Raw genomic sequence first — 14,289 nt, 5'->3', positions numbered from 1 at the left:
AGTTATCTCTTTGGGAAGAAAGACAGACTTGAAGATATGGGTGTGCAGATGAATGTGATAAGCAGATGAGTATTTGTAAAGAAATATATGGGAAAATTTTATCCTCACAAAAGAGTTGACAGCAGCAACCAGGAAGAAAAAATTGAAGCCCACAGAGTTGGATATATAGAGTAAAGGACATTAACCCCCTGAACTGCAAGAAAAACTAGTTGTGAAGCACAGATTGAAAAAAAAATGAAAGTTGAAAACAGTTGTTTAAGATGGAGAACAGTTAGAAAAAATCAAGAAGGTGAGGTTTTCTTTCCAAGGAAAAGAAAAATTGCTCTTGCAAGGGCTGGAAAGACATTGTGAAGAAGCAGGTAATTTTGATTATTCTGGAATGTAGAGGCAAATTGACAATATTATTAAAAGCACAACATGTAAAGACAACTTTCTCCCTAGAATTTTATGGAAAATCTCTATGCTAAAAAGGACTGTGTATAGAACAACAGAGAGACAGGTCTGCTCCCACTGACATGCTGAACTCAAACAAAAAAGTAGAGTGCAATAAGATGGTTATGGTAATATATTGGATAAAATGAAAGCTAGCATTGAAAAAAAATAAGGCAAGGAACAATCAAGGCAACACAAATAAAGCTGAAGAACAGATTTATCATTGCAACTGATCTCCCATTTGGAGGAACAGGAAGCAGCTTCAGAAGAAGCCAGCTCTCGCAAATATTTTAGGCTCTGAAGTAAGATCAGAGAAGAAAAATCACCAGCCAAGATCATATATCTGCTGAATAAGCTGGAGCACTTGACAACATTATTTCAGTCAGATTTTGCAAACTGGGGATCGTTTGAGTGTCTGAATAACCCTGTTTCCTGACACAAAGCACAACTAGTTAGAAACTTCAGAGTTGTTTCTTTAGAGAAAGAATTTGTTGCTCAAAATGTTTTGTTCAAAAAGGAACAAACATTCACAGAATGTTTCCAAACAGACTTTTCAATGTTTCAGTTAAAACTTTTTGGCATTGTCATGACAGAATGTGGAAAAAAGTTTTGTCCTTAGTCTGAAGAGAGACCACAACAATGGTAATCAGAGCTTTGGATAATCAAATCAGAAACTGATGCTGTGATAGAAACTGGAAAGAGGTTGACTAGGGGAAGAAGCACTCTTCTACCAGACAAAGCTTTTCTCCTTCTTAGGAAATAGAACTGGAAGCATAAACAAATGATCACCCAACATGTGGCTGCAACATTAAGTGTTCTGCACGAATAGGAGATGGTCTTGTTAAGAAGTAGAAAAGGTAGGATCAGGTTTTTTTTTGTTTGTTTGTTTGTTTTTGTTTTGTTTTGTTTTTGTTTTTTTTAAATGTGTTTTATTGCATTGTAGTTCACGTGACAGTTTCCTAAAACAACAACAAAAAAAAAACCTGCCTGGTTTGAGTGAAATTGTCCATATGACATTATGATGTTTTTATCCTATCTTGAAATAACAGGTTTGTACTTTTGGAAAACTGGGTGTATCATTTCAGTCTTACTGTCCATTGCATGTTGATATCAAACGTAAGACTGAGAAGAGGCTTACAGTACTCAGGCCATGAAGGATGCTGCACATGATTTTTACTTTCTGTGACACAGATTTTAAGTCATCTCTCCCAGATGTACAAGCAAAGAGGGAAACAATGAGTTTCTGATTTCTGAGATCAGTAGTAAGAAATTTCTTGGTTTTATGCTGCAGTACTAAGTACTTTTCAGGACAAAAAAAAGTCTGTGTGTATGCTTGCGATTCCTCCGGCCCAAGTGCAAAACCTTTCACTTTGCTGTGTTGAACCTCACTGAGTTCATCCGGGCCCACCTTTCAAGTCTGTTGAGGTCCCTCTGAATGGCATCACTTTCCTCCACTGTGTCAGTTGCACCACTCAGCTTGGTGTCATTAGCAAACTTGCTGAGGATGCACTCGATTCTATTGTTGATAAGTAATCCATGTTATCAGCTGCTGTATTTAGTAGAAAAAAATCCCGATTTGAAAGTTTGATACCTAATGCCTTCATGAATTAATGTAATTGTACCTTTTACAAAGATCTGCAACTCCTTTCATACATGCTTTGAGGTTAGTGAAATGAGACTCTCTTATAAATAATATATGTTTTCAGAACTGAGGACTGTTAATTTGATCTTTAGAGAGGCTTAGCCTCTTATAGCATAGTCAGACTGAAGTACATTGAAAACCTAATTGATTATTTTCATCACACATCCTTCATCTGCTGGCCAACAAAAATTTTATTACTGTATTAAAATGCTCAGTGATGAAGGATTTGATGTTCTGAATTTTAATGCTAACATTGATACTTCTTGGATTTTCCAGGATTTAGAAGATGCAAGCATACCTGGTGAGCATGAAAGCAGTGCTGGACAAGAGAATTTGAACCTCAGAATAAAAGAGCTGGAGAAATTGGAGCAAAAACTGAAACGCACTTTAAAGGACTACATGGAGTCAGATTCTGTGCTAAGAAATAGGTAAATAAAACCTTTTTTTTTTTGCATCTAGAGAATGTCAAGAAATACATGCAAAACTAGCAAATGAGCTCTAAGAATCCTTAGGATGGCTAATAAAGCAAATGTTTTGTGTAGCTTTCAGAATAGAAATACACTATTCAAATTTTTGTTTTTACTATTTAAATCAGTTCTGTAGCATGATATGGACTCTGTAGCCAGGCAGCCTTCTCAGGATACTTCATCCTTAAATATTCATAAGGTGTAAATTCCGCTTTGCAGATTATATCACTTTTTTAAAAAAAGTTTTAAGAGTTAATTTTGGAGCAGAAAGATGCACTTGTATTGAAAGTTTTGTGCTGTATAAAAAAATTATACTTTCTGAAAGATGCATGTAGCTTAGTATGTTAATGCTATTACTGTAGCTAAATAAGCATTAATTATGTAGTTGATTAGAATAAGATTAAGTTTTTGGTGCCTTGTAATGACACTATTCTTAACAAAGCTAGAGGCTTCAACAGATAATAAAATCTAAATTTCCTAACCACAAGTCTAGCAGAACCCAATGATTGGATACAGAGTTGTTGTTATCCTTATGATAAGTTTTTACATTGCATAACACAGAAAACTTCAGTCAACATTATCTCGGTAAGAGTGATTATTTGTGGTTTTCATGCTAAATGTGCAGAGAGAGAATGAATAACAACACTGTCTTTAAAGTCTTTGACAGACTCCAGTGAAACTTGCAAACCACAGTAGACTCTTTTTGATAATGTTTATTTGTAGCAATCAAAGAAGTTTTACCATCTTATTGTCGAGAGAAAAATGGGAACATAAAAATAAATTGATGTATTGCTGATGACAGCTTATCCATCTGGACTATACTGTTTACTCAGCAAAGATCTTCATTCTCAATATAACAGGATGAAAGAGCTGGAGCTGTCACACAAAACACTTCTGGTGATGATTGATCAACTAAACGTGAAGGTGCACCATTTTGAAAATGCAAACATGCGTATTAAAGGGAAACTGCGAGAAGTGTGGGAGGAGCTGCTGAGCTTGGTAAGGAGGATATTGTTTCAAATGACCTATTTTAAGTTCCCTTCAAGGTAGTAGTTTCTAAGTCAATCCTCTTCAGTGACCTGACTGTTTTTAGGCAATATATGATCTCAGGCTTTCATTTTGTTCATTTTCATAGAATCATAGAATCATAAAATCATAGAATTACTCAGGTTGGAAAAGACATTGAAGATCATCAAGTCCAACCTCAGCCTAACCAGTACCCTAACTCTAAAAACCCTCCACTAAATCATATCCCTGAGTACCATATCCAAATGGCTCTTTCATTTTGTAAAACCAGACTAATGAGAAGAACTATTTTCTCTCTGTGCCTCACTTTCTATTTTTCTAACTGTTTTGACAGCATTGTCAAAAAATGAACAACGGCAACAACAAAAAACAACCGCACAAAAAAACTGCTATTGCTGCCATTTGAGCCATTGAACTTTGGGATATCTGCTCCCAAGTCAACACATTCTTTTTCCATAAGTTAGGTTTTATTCCTCTGACCCCACATTAAATCGTTTTTTTTCATTCCCCACCATAATACAGCAGCACAACACAACCATGGCAGCCTGTTCTCTGTACAAAATACAGCTGCTCAGCTGCAGGGAATACAGCAATGTCTCAGTGCCTCAGTCTTGCTTAAATGTTGCCATAATGACAATGTGATACTGGTGGCTCTGTACAAGGGCAGCATGTGAATCACGAAAGCGTTCTCTGCCTTAAGTTGACCTCTTTCACCTCTGTACATCCCTGTGTTCAAGCACAGTTTGATGCACACGAAAATACTAAAGTCTTTCTGAAACTGGTTCAAAAGGCATCTGTTCCTTTCTTCTTTTACCGTGGGCTCATAAAAGGAACTGACAGATGACAGGTATGGGGAAGGGCAAAGGGCAAAAACTTGGTCTCTTATAAAAGTGTTCGTTCCCTTTTATTCAAAAGAACCACAGTTTCTCTGTCAGTAACATCTCAGTGCCATACCAATATCAGGGTACAGGATATGTTATTGTGTTGTTCAGAGCTGGTTGTATGCATTTCAGTTCAAAGTTTCTTTTGATTTAATAGTCTTTGTAGAACATGGAAGAGAAAGTGGGTAGTTTTTGGTTTGAGGTGTTTTTTTTGTTTTGTGTTTTATTTCCTATATTTCTCCTGAGTTTTCAGGGGAGGAAAGGGTTAGAATTATTGCAAAATTAAGAAAAAAGGTAAGAGATGATTAGATTTGATATGAAATTTTTAACTGTACAAATCACCAAAATTTTAGGTTGAAAATCAGGAGAAGTCAGAGAAGAAACAAAAGGAGAAATTACATTGGCTTCAGGAGCAGCTGAAGACAAAAGAAAATGAAGTAAAGAGCCAATCTGAGTATTTTGAGCACTACAAACAAAGGCAGAAGCAACAGACAACAGTGCTGAGAAAAAGTGAGTGTTACCTTCGGGGTGAGGTGTTTAGACTGGAAAAGCAAGTGCTAGATCTCAGTGCCCATATTGCTCTTTTGACATCTGAGTTAGGAGAGGGAATGGCACAGTCTCTCCATAAGAAGCTGGAATCAGTGTCTGAAGGCACACAGAGCTGTAAACTGTCTAATATGCAACTCACAGAATTGAAAAACTCCATTGGAAATGTGGAACGTGACATGAAAAGCCACTTTGAGTCATTTCAGAAAAATCTGAAGTTCCTAAGGGATAAAGAGGAGGACAACAGAAGAGAAAGAACAGACCTGCTGACTCAGCTCCAGTGCTCCCAGGACACTGAAGACTTTCTCAGGAGAAAATTGGAAGAATCTTGTCATCATGTTTATAATCTGAAACTATCTGAAATCAACCTACAGGAACAAGTGAACAAGCTTTTGGATGAAAACAAAGATTTAAAATATCAAATTAGGGTGAGGCTAAAAAAGAAAGAAGAAAAGGACTCACACCTTAAAAGACCAGAAAGTACAGACAACATTACTGACCTGGTAAGTAAAAGTACAGCAAAGTGCAATAAAGTTTTATTTTCATATCACCCCAGATTACACTTCTCATTAGGTATGCAATGAAGATGTAACCCTGAGGCTTTCTCCTTCCTATATTTGTTTGCTTTATTTCTGTGGATGTATTGGAAGTTCAATGTGTAATTCACACCAACTGGAACCAGCAGTTGAGGTTTCAATGCATTACTGCTTTTATTAGGTGTATATTGAAGGCACTCCACAAACCTTGTTTCCTTAAGTTTTCAAGTGATGTGCCCAAGGCAAAAGGTCTTTGTTGGCACCAAAAGTACAACCCAGAAGAACTTATAAGATGTCTGCCTCATGGACACCATTCAGATGAAGAATGCATGCATGGTTGGGTGAGTATTCACATCTTATTCATGCCCGGATGCTGAAGGAAAAAAGCACAGTTGAAAAAAAAATCTTGCTCATGAGGTTTTCTGGATAATGGAGCACAAGGGAAGATAGATAATATATTCAAGTCTGTGAGTTGAGATACTCAGTGGTTTGCAGCTCCCCAGCATTGTGATGTGCTCTGAATACACTGAATAGGATTTCTTTGCTTCAAGCAGTTCACTCCAGAACTGCCTGGGAAAGTTCTACATATGCTGTAATATGACATTCAGCTTCTGCCAATTCATTTTGCTGACAAAGAATAGTTTCATGGAGAGGACACAGACAAGGTTTTATTATTTATGCACTGGGATAGATGGTATTTTAATTCTGAGGACTTGTTAACAAAGTGAAATCAGTTCAGACTCATGCTTAACTACCCATTCAGATCGTGACCTGATATTCCTAGAACTCTCACAATATTACATGCAGTTAACTGAGAGGTAACAAACACAAACAAAACCTCTTTAGTATAGGAGAACAAACACACTGTGAGTACTTCAGAACTGGGAGAGGATAGAGAGGACCCTCTGTCCATAAAATTTAAAAGAAATGAAGTTTTTAACCTAGTACTTGAATGCATCTTTATAGACATAGTGATTTGGTACAGTATCTAACTCTTTAGTCCCAAGCAAGTTAGAGAAAGAATGTTAAGAACCTTCTGAAGGAACTGGCAGCATGTGTGATCTCTGTGGATATCTTAGAAGCTATGTTGCCATTTTTGTCCTTGGCTGCCCTGGGTTGGAAGAAGGACTTGCAGCTGTACTTATTTTTATAAGCTTGAACCATTGATACAGGGGCTTTACCCTGATGATTTTACTTTTTCTTAAGAATGAAGGTTCAAAAATGTCCCTTGCTTAAGATATATTTAGAAGGAGCTGCACTGAGTTGTACACAGGTACCACAGCCAAAAACACTGTGAAGGAACTGCCCAGCTAAAACCAGAGGGGATGGTGGCTTTCAGAACCAGAGAATAAGCAGTGAAGAATTACTTCCAAAAATCTGAGAAAGGGAAAAAATAAATATTGAACTGAAGTTACGAGAGCAAGATGACCAATTGCCCAAGACTAATGTGGAATGTCTTCAAGAAACAGGCCGTGTCTCTTTCATTCTATTCTGTAGTGTGGTGAAAAGGTTTTTTTCCTTCACCAAGTTTTCTAACCATTTCTTTTCCAACTATTAACGTATGTCTGTGTTGTCTTAGGAATTTACTGAGTTAGGCAGTCTGTGGTATTAACAAATGTGCCAAAGCATATGTTAAGCCAATGTATTTTCTTCTGATGCACAGTAGGTTGTGTTCCTTGTTGTGTTACATAGCATCAGTAGCATCAAACCTTGTGCACTGCTGGTTGTATTTTCCTTTGCTTTCAGGACTGCTACAGATTCACCTGGATTTTTCCAGTAGAAAATTGTGCCTTAAAATAGTCTGGAAAAAAAATCAATTTCTGTTCTAAAAGGAGGAGGGAGACCTCTGGTGTTGTATTGTAAAACTGAAAAGGATTTTTTTTTTCCCTTTAGACTCACATAAAATTTCCTAACCTCATTACAGTGGTCTTGTAGTATTCAAGCCAAAATAATTACATAGCAAAAAAATCCAATTTAAGCTCATCATACTCCATCATCAGCTTTAAAAATGAGGAGTTATATGTATAACAAGACAAAATTTCATGCAGTTACTTTCCTGGAACAAATCTGACACATCATTTTTCACTGAGAGAGTGAGTGGGATCATGTGGCTATTCTGCATCCAGGAAAAATGTCATTTGTGAAGACAGGCTTGTCAGACCCATATGAAGTACAAAAGATCTGATATTCCTCAGTAAATATTGTAACAAATGACAAGCTTGTCAATGATTCTTGAAAACTATCTCCTGATTATTATTGTATATTAATGCAATATTATTTAACTCAATTGGGTGTTTTGCTTTGGTACCATGGAAGTGAACTGAATGTCATGGGGGAGTAGTCACATAAATTTAATAAGAAAATTAAATTTCCAGAATCTTGTCTGCAGTCTTCCAGCTGCAGCTTATGCCTGAATAGAAAATGCACAAAAAGGTAGCTAGTACCATGTACTGATGTCTTTATACATCAGAAAATTTCTGGATGTACACATTAGGGGTCTATTCAAGATCCTTGTGAACAAAAGTTAAGAAACACCAAGCAGCACACTTCTCTACAACTCTCAGATGAGAGTTGAAGGTTTGGCTTCATGCTGTGGTGTTCCTGGAATTCAAGGATTGTATGTTTTCCATCATTTTATATAACAGTCTTCTGCCAGAACCCCCATATTAGTAAAGAAAATATATCTGGGAGGAAATAGAGGCAAACTTGCATGAAAAGAATGAGCATGTTTCAAGGAATTAACATTAGCTTCATTATGACTGAGAAAAAGATGGGAGACATCTGGAGTTTTTGTGGTTTCCACACAAATCACACCACCCAGACAAGATATAATGGTTGGACTGGATGATCTTTTAGGTCTTTTCCAACCTTGGTGATTCTATGATTCTATGGTTCTATATGATACGTCACAATAATGCAGGATATGACTTGGGTTGAAATTAAAATTATTCTTGTTGGTTATTGAGAGGAAAACCAAGTGGCATTTGTAGACTCGTTTTAAGTTGCTGCTTTTTCCACCTGCGTGTAACAATAAAGCTGCAGCTCAGTCCTGATCTGCTGAGGCTTTTTTCAGCTGGCATTTGATGCAAAGCACTGTGTAATCACAAAAATGACTCTCTTGGTTTCTGTTCTGTTGCTGCTTTGGCTACACCCTCAATTATGTTTTTTGTTGAGGAAATCAAACCTGATTATTTGCTAAAAATAAGCATGGCACACGTGAAACATGATCTGCAGTGTATCAGACATTAAGGATTAAGGGTATCTGCTTTGCAGCAGAAAAATTATCCTAGAATCCAACATGCTAACAAACAACATAACAATTAGACTCTGCCTTGCTAGTGTTCTGTGCTCCAACATATTGTGCACAGTTATTACTCAGATATTCTTACTTAAGTAGCTGTAGAGTCTCAAGGAAATGTGAAGGTAAGGTCTAAGAAGCTCAATATTTACTGGAAAATGTTGGAATGAGAAAAGTATATAAACTACCAGCAACAATGCTGAAATAATTGGTCTATTTAATGTTAATAGATAATAGCAAAGGAAACTTGTGTGCCTGTGTGCCTTTGTATTAGTAATGGTGTATTTATAATCTGCTTTTTATTTTCTTCCCCCCTTTTCCCATCAAGAACAGAGACCTACACCAGCAAGGTGATCAAAACCAGAAAATGGGAGCCATCTCAGATCAACGGAGAAGCAGAGCTGCTCAAACTCCAGTTGTGCTGCTGCATGCCACGGAGTATGGTATGAAAATGATCCCCAATTTTTAATTTCATTTCTGTGCAGCAAAAGTAGAGATTATTTCTTTCATGTGGTGTGCTTGACTTAGAAGAAAAAGCAGCTCCAAAAACCTCATCTGGAAATAGTATCTTGAGAATGTGGAAGAATAGCTATTCACTTGTATGACATGAAGATTTAGCTGTGAGCTTTCTCAGCAAATCCTTCAGCTGCCAAGAGGCTGAGAAGTTAGGCGATGCTTCTCAAGTTTAGACTGAACTACAGTGTTTGGGAACACTGCACAGCTGTCACATTTATTTTTTAGACTAAACATTACATGAATGCTCTGATGTTGGCAAATTGTATCTAGTTAATTTTCCAACTAAAATTAATGTGAACTTAATGATGAATTGCACTTTAGACCCACACCAAATATTTTAGCCCTTAGGTTTAACCTTTATGTTTAACACGACATGTCTACACATGTCTCTACTTGGTGTAATGAGGTGTTCATTTCATTTTGAAAGCATTTAAGAACTGAAGGGTGGGGAAACAATCTCTAAATATATCTTAATTTAGAACTTTATACTTGTCTTATGAAATACATTTTCTTGCTTAATGTCATCCTTCTCTCTGCATCACTCATGGTATGCCCTTCTGCTAGAGAAGATAGTTTGGGGCATTGTCTTACCAAAATGCTTTCCATTCAGTACGTCGAGTCAGAAATATTGGGGTTTGTTTTTCAAGTAACTGTCTGTGAGTGTCATTACACTTACCCTGTACTTTACCATAACAGAAACACCAGGATACAGCTGTGATGGGCCTAAACAGACAAAACAACTACAAGAACTTTTGCCAGTTTTGGAGCACAATTCCAGCACCTTTGCAAACACTGCTGAAGAACTTGGTTTAGCTGAGATCAAACTGGTAAGAAGTTCCTGCTATTCTCATCTTTGTGAGCACAGTGAATCTCTGAATTCTGAGTTAAGAAGAAGAGTTGGTGTATTTAAAGACGAATACAAAAGCATTTGAAATCCTATCCAGTTAAGGTGCTATTCAAGGTGAATAATTTTGTGCTCCAAGAAAATGATTGATTATTTGTTCCTTCTTATTTTTACCTTTATTCTGTTTCAAATATTTAGTTACTTGACAACTTCACATGTCAATATTTTTTCTCATTTGTCCATGATCAAATATTATTTCCATTGGTGTATATTTTTCAGTTTGAAACGTATCCTCTTTGCAATTACCAGGTCACCCTAGGAGCAAAATGTACAGGTGCATTGGAAGACAGTTTCACTTTGTTTAGATGTACCCCAAGCTATCCTACAGCAAGACTGCTTCCACCTTGCTCTGAAAAAGTAACTAATGGTGAAACGAGTGAAGGAAACAAAGATGAAGAATACCTTACTTTCTCCAAAGAACAAGCTATACATCTACCCTCAAAAATGTTCCCTGTTTCTGTGGTTGAAAATTTGATGAGGAACAAAACCAATGTTATCTTGTTAAAACCGGAAAGCTGTGAGGTAGATGCTGTCAGAACAGTGAAGAAAGTGAGGAGTTTGGATTTCAGTGGTGCAAATACCAATCTTTGCTTGGATGGTCTGTGTGTTGTTACAGAAGAAGGTTTTTCTGATAAACTTCCTACAGGTCTTTGTGGAAAAATACCATATTCTGTGACTGAAAATGTTGCATCCTTTCTTCAAAAATACAGAGTGGAAAAACATCAGCAACAGAAATTAATCCTACCAAAAGGCTTAAGTAAGAATAAAAGTTCAGATAAAAGTGTTCATGATAGAAAATATTACCAAAAAATCTTTAGATCGAGAATTAAAGGAGAAGAAATACAAATTGAGAAATCCCAAGTACAACTGCTAACCTCTGTTTTTGGGGAAAATTCTAATGATTCAAATAAGAGTGGTTTGGTAAAGCCTGAGAAACAGGGAATTGAAACCAAAGGCAAACAATGCAGTCCACAAGGTGTCCACAAAATATCTGTTGATGTGAAAGACTTTCACATGCATTTTAGAGGGAGTCCTGAACAAGTGGAGACACAAGGAAGACTCTCAGAAATCTGTGTCTCTGATGTGATGAGGGTGTGCAAAGATGGAGACATGATGAAAATGGGAGGGAAAGAGAAGAAACCTCAGAAAACAACTCCCCAAACAAACCCTTCAAGAAATATTGGACTGGAAGTAAAAAAAGTCCTGTCCCTGAAACTATGTGAATCAAATGAGAAGAATTTCTCATGTCAGGAAATTGCTGCTGAAAACATGGAATATGCATACCCTCAGAAATGTTTTTGGTCAGAGGAAGAGGGTTATTCACTAAACATATTATGTCCTATGCAGAAGAGATCACTGTGCTTAAGCAAGCAATTCCTGCCAGAGAAAAAATTTTCCAACTATTTCTGTCACCTGTCACCACCAACAGTGGTTCACGACCATAATATGAAAACACATGCATTGGAAAAATTAGTGGCAATGTGTTCACAGAGGATATTTCTACTGACGCAAGAGAATGAAAACTACTTTAAGAAGGTCTGTGTATTACAAGAGGAGAATGAAAGATGTGTTCAGAAGGTGTGTGCGCTGGAAGAGGACATGAATGCATGTTTTCAATACGCTTTAGAAGTTGATGAAGATAACATTGTTTCTTTTCAAAATTTACTTAATGAGGATGAAATTGTTGGTAAATGTTATAACATGTCAGAAGGAAAAACCAAGAGCCCAGGAGCAATTTTTGCTAAAGCCATCTCTAAGAATCTCTCTTACATTGAAGAGAAAAGTAGGAATTTGGGGAAAGACTCATTAACAATTGAATCAAATAAACTTCCCAAGAGTGTTTTACCTCTAGATGGAAAGAAAATCAGATATTTCCAGCTGCTTTCTGATCTGAAAGAAGAAAGAAGAAAATGCTTCAAAGAAATAGCTAAATTATTACAAGAGAAGGAAAACTACATAGAAAAATATAATGAATTAATGCAAGAGAGAGAGAGAAACTTAAAAAGAATATCTTTTTTAGAAGGTGAAAAAGAAAATTTATTGGGAAGTTTGGCAGAAATAAAATGTGAACAAGACAAATACCGAGCCTTGGTCTCAGAACTTCAGGAGTGCAAAAGTAGCTGTTATCAGACTATTTCTGTCTTGCGGGAGGAAAAATGTGTTTTGAAAGGAGCTATAGATCAAATCAAAAAAGAAAACGCAGAACGAATTGGGGAGTTTCAGAAAGCAAATGCAGACTTCATTTTAGAAAATAACAAATTGAAAGAATTGATGTATTCTTTGGGTTTCACCTATGAAGATCTGAGAAAAGAAAATAGTTTGGGAACAAAGGAAAAGGTGGCAAAAATAAAAGAAGAAAATAAAACTCAACAATATGGTGATAAGCCAATGAAAGTTAAAACAGCATGTAGTGTAACTCAGACAGAAGAAGAAGGAACAGACCCTTTCAGCTATTTCCACAAAAAAGAGGTAAATATTAAAAATAATGAGTGTTATCAACAGGATCTTCTAAGGAAAGGAGGAAATACAAACATGTTCATTTACTAACCTTTATTCTGATAAGGTTTATTTTTTTTTTTAGCTGTTCTGGTTTTTGTCAAATGTATACTTAAAGACAAGATCTTTAATTATATTCATTTTCTCAACTGTTTCTTCTGCAAACATGAATTTTATATTACAGTGAAATTCTATGGAGATTACAATGTTCTTGTAACAGCAGAATTATTACTTCAGTTGAGAATAATCAACAGGGAAAGACTTATCTCTAATATTCTGATTTTATGCAAACGTTTGTTGTTAGTCAGATGAAAGGAAGCCATATATTTTTCACTAAAAAACATGTGAACCCTTGTGTATGGATGGGAGAAGTCACATCTTTCTGTTTCTTCATTTGTTTCAGGGCAGTGGGTCTGAAAACTACAGTGCGATGGAAGAGCAATTGGAAAAGACAAAAGAGGAGTTAAAAACACAGCAAAAAGAATTAGAAAAATCAAAAAAAGAGGTAAGTTCCTCTTTGATGCAATTCTGAGGAGTGAATTTGTTTTCTTCTTTGTTTTCCTACCTGGCTGCTTTTTCTGCTGGTACTTAATGTTTCTACTCAATGGGAAGTCTCTGAGCTGCAGAACCGAGATCTTTCAGCTAAGAAATGAATTGCATAGTTATTTGGTTTTGACCAGAATTTCAAGTGAAACTGCATTCCTTCAGCATATTTCGACAGGAACTGAGGGCTTAATAAAGACACCCCAAACAATATATCTGCTGTAGCTGGCTATGGCCTCCCTCCCTCTCATTAGAAATGAAGAGTAAGAAGCCCTGAGGATTATGGCAAACCTGAATTCAAAGTAATTTTTGAAGTAGAGGAGAAGGGACATAAGATCTGACTCCGCCAAGTGGTTTTGCTATACCAAATGGTAATGTAAATCATGCACACTGCCCTATCTCTTGACATCTCTGGAACAGTAATCATCCTCATGGAACTTCTTGTTTGAACAGAGAGCTAGTTCTGTGCCATTATACAGCAAATCTGTGGTTTTAATACCAACAGAGGAAGCTTAGCTTTCTGTGTTGTGCCCTTCCTAATACATTAGCTTTAATATTCCTATTTTTATTTCACAATCTCCACAAGCTGTTTATCTTAACAGTATTGCTTTATGGCAAGCTTGAATTTATGGGGCTGTTCCACACAGTAACTAACATCATGCAGACTGACTGTGGAAAAACATAGACAATAAGAAGTGTTACACTGGGAATGTAGAGGAGTAGTATGATTATACTTTGTGGATGTATGAGATGGCCATCCTTTGGCATCCACTGTGTAAAACATCCCTGATTTCATATGAGGTGACTGCAGTGCAGGGGTGGATTGGGATTGAATGATGCCTTATTAGGGACAGACTAAAGACCCATGGAGTTTACATGTAAATATATCATTTGATTTTTATGTATTTTTTAAAAGTCTGATTAATTTGGGCCCTTCTAATCCTTTGGGTGTTAGAACAACTTATTTTGTTAATTTAAAAGAATGTGAAACCTTTGATTTCA

The 14,289-nt window shown here is 36.4% G+C and overlaps 1 protein-coding gene across 16 annotated transcripts in view; it reads left to right on the top strand.

Moving 5' to 3' along the window:
• Positions 1–1,148: 1,148 nt before the first annotated feature.
• The window catches only part of C4H4orf50 (chromosome 4 C4orf50 homolog), a 67,960-nt gene continuing 54,819 nt past the window's right edge, over positions 1,149–14,289 (top strand). For 12 of the 16 annotated variants that reach the window (XM_085547292.1, XM_085547289.1, XM_085547287.1 and 9 more), the window contains exons 1-8: positions 1,149–1,289; positions 2,351–2,502; positions 3,402–3,540; positions 4,802–5,497; positions 9,157–9,271; positions 10,041–10,171; positions 10,498–12,717; positions 13,148–13,249. In XM_085547292.1, the coding sequence (XP_085403418.1) occupies positions 2,474–2,502; positions 3,402–3,540; positions 4,802–5,497; positions 9,157–9,271; positions 10,041–10,171; positions 10,498–12,717; positions 13,148–13,249 (3,432 nt within the window). In that variant the 5' untranslated portion in view covers positions 1,149–1,289; positions 2,351–2,473. Of the gene's footprint in view, positions 1,290–2,350; positions 2,503–3,401; positions 3,541–4,801; positions 5,498–5,711; positions 5,872–9,156; positions 9,272–10,040; positions 10,172–10,497; positions 12,718–13,147; positions 13,250–14,289 lie in introns of those variants that run through there. The other 4 variants (XM_085547286.1, XM_032444131.2, XM_085547295.1 and 1 more) reach the window with 4 other exon arrangements.

This window comes from Coturnix japonica, chromosome 4 (assembly GCF_054131305.1).
Source record: "Coturnix japonica strain WE chromosome 4, WE-NBRP24, whole genome shotgun sequence".
NCBI lineage: Eukaryota > Metazoa > Chordata > Aves > Galliformes > Phasianidae > Coturnix > Coturnix japonica.
This window is presented reverse-complemented; position numbering and strand designations above follow the sequence as displayed.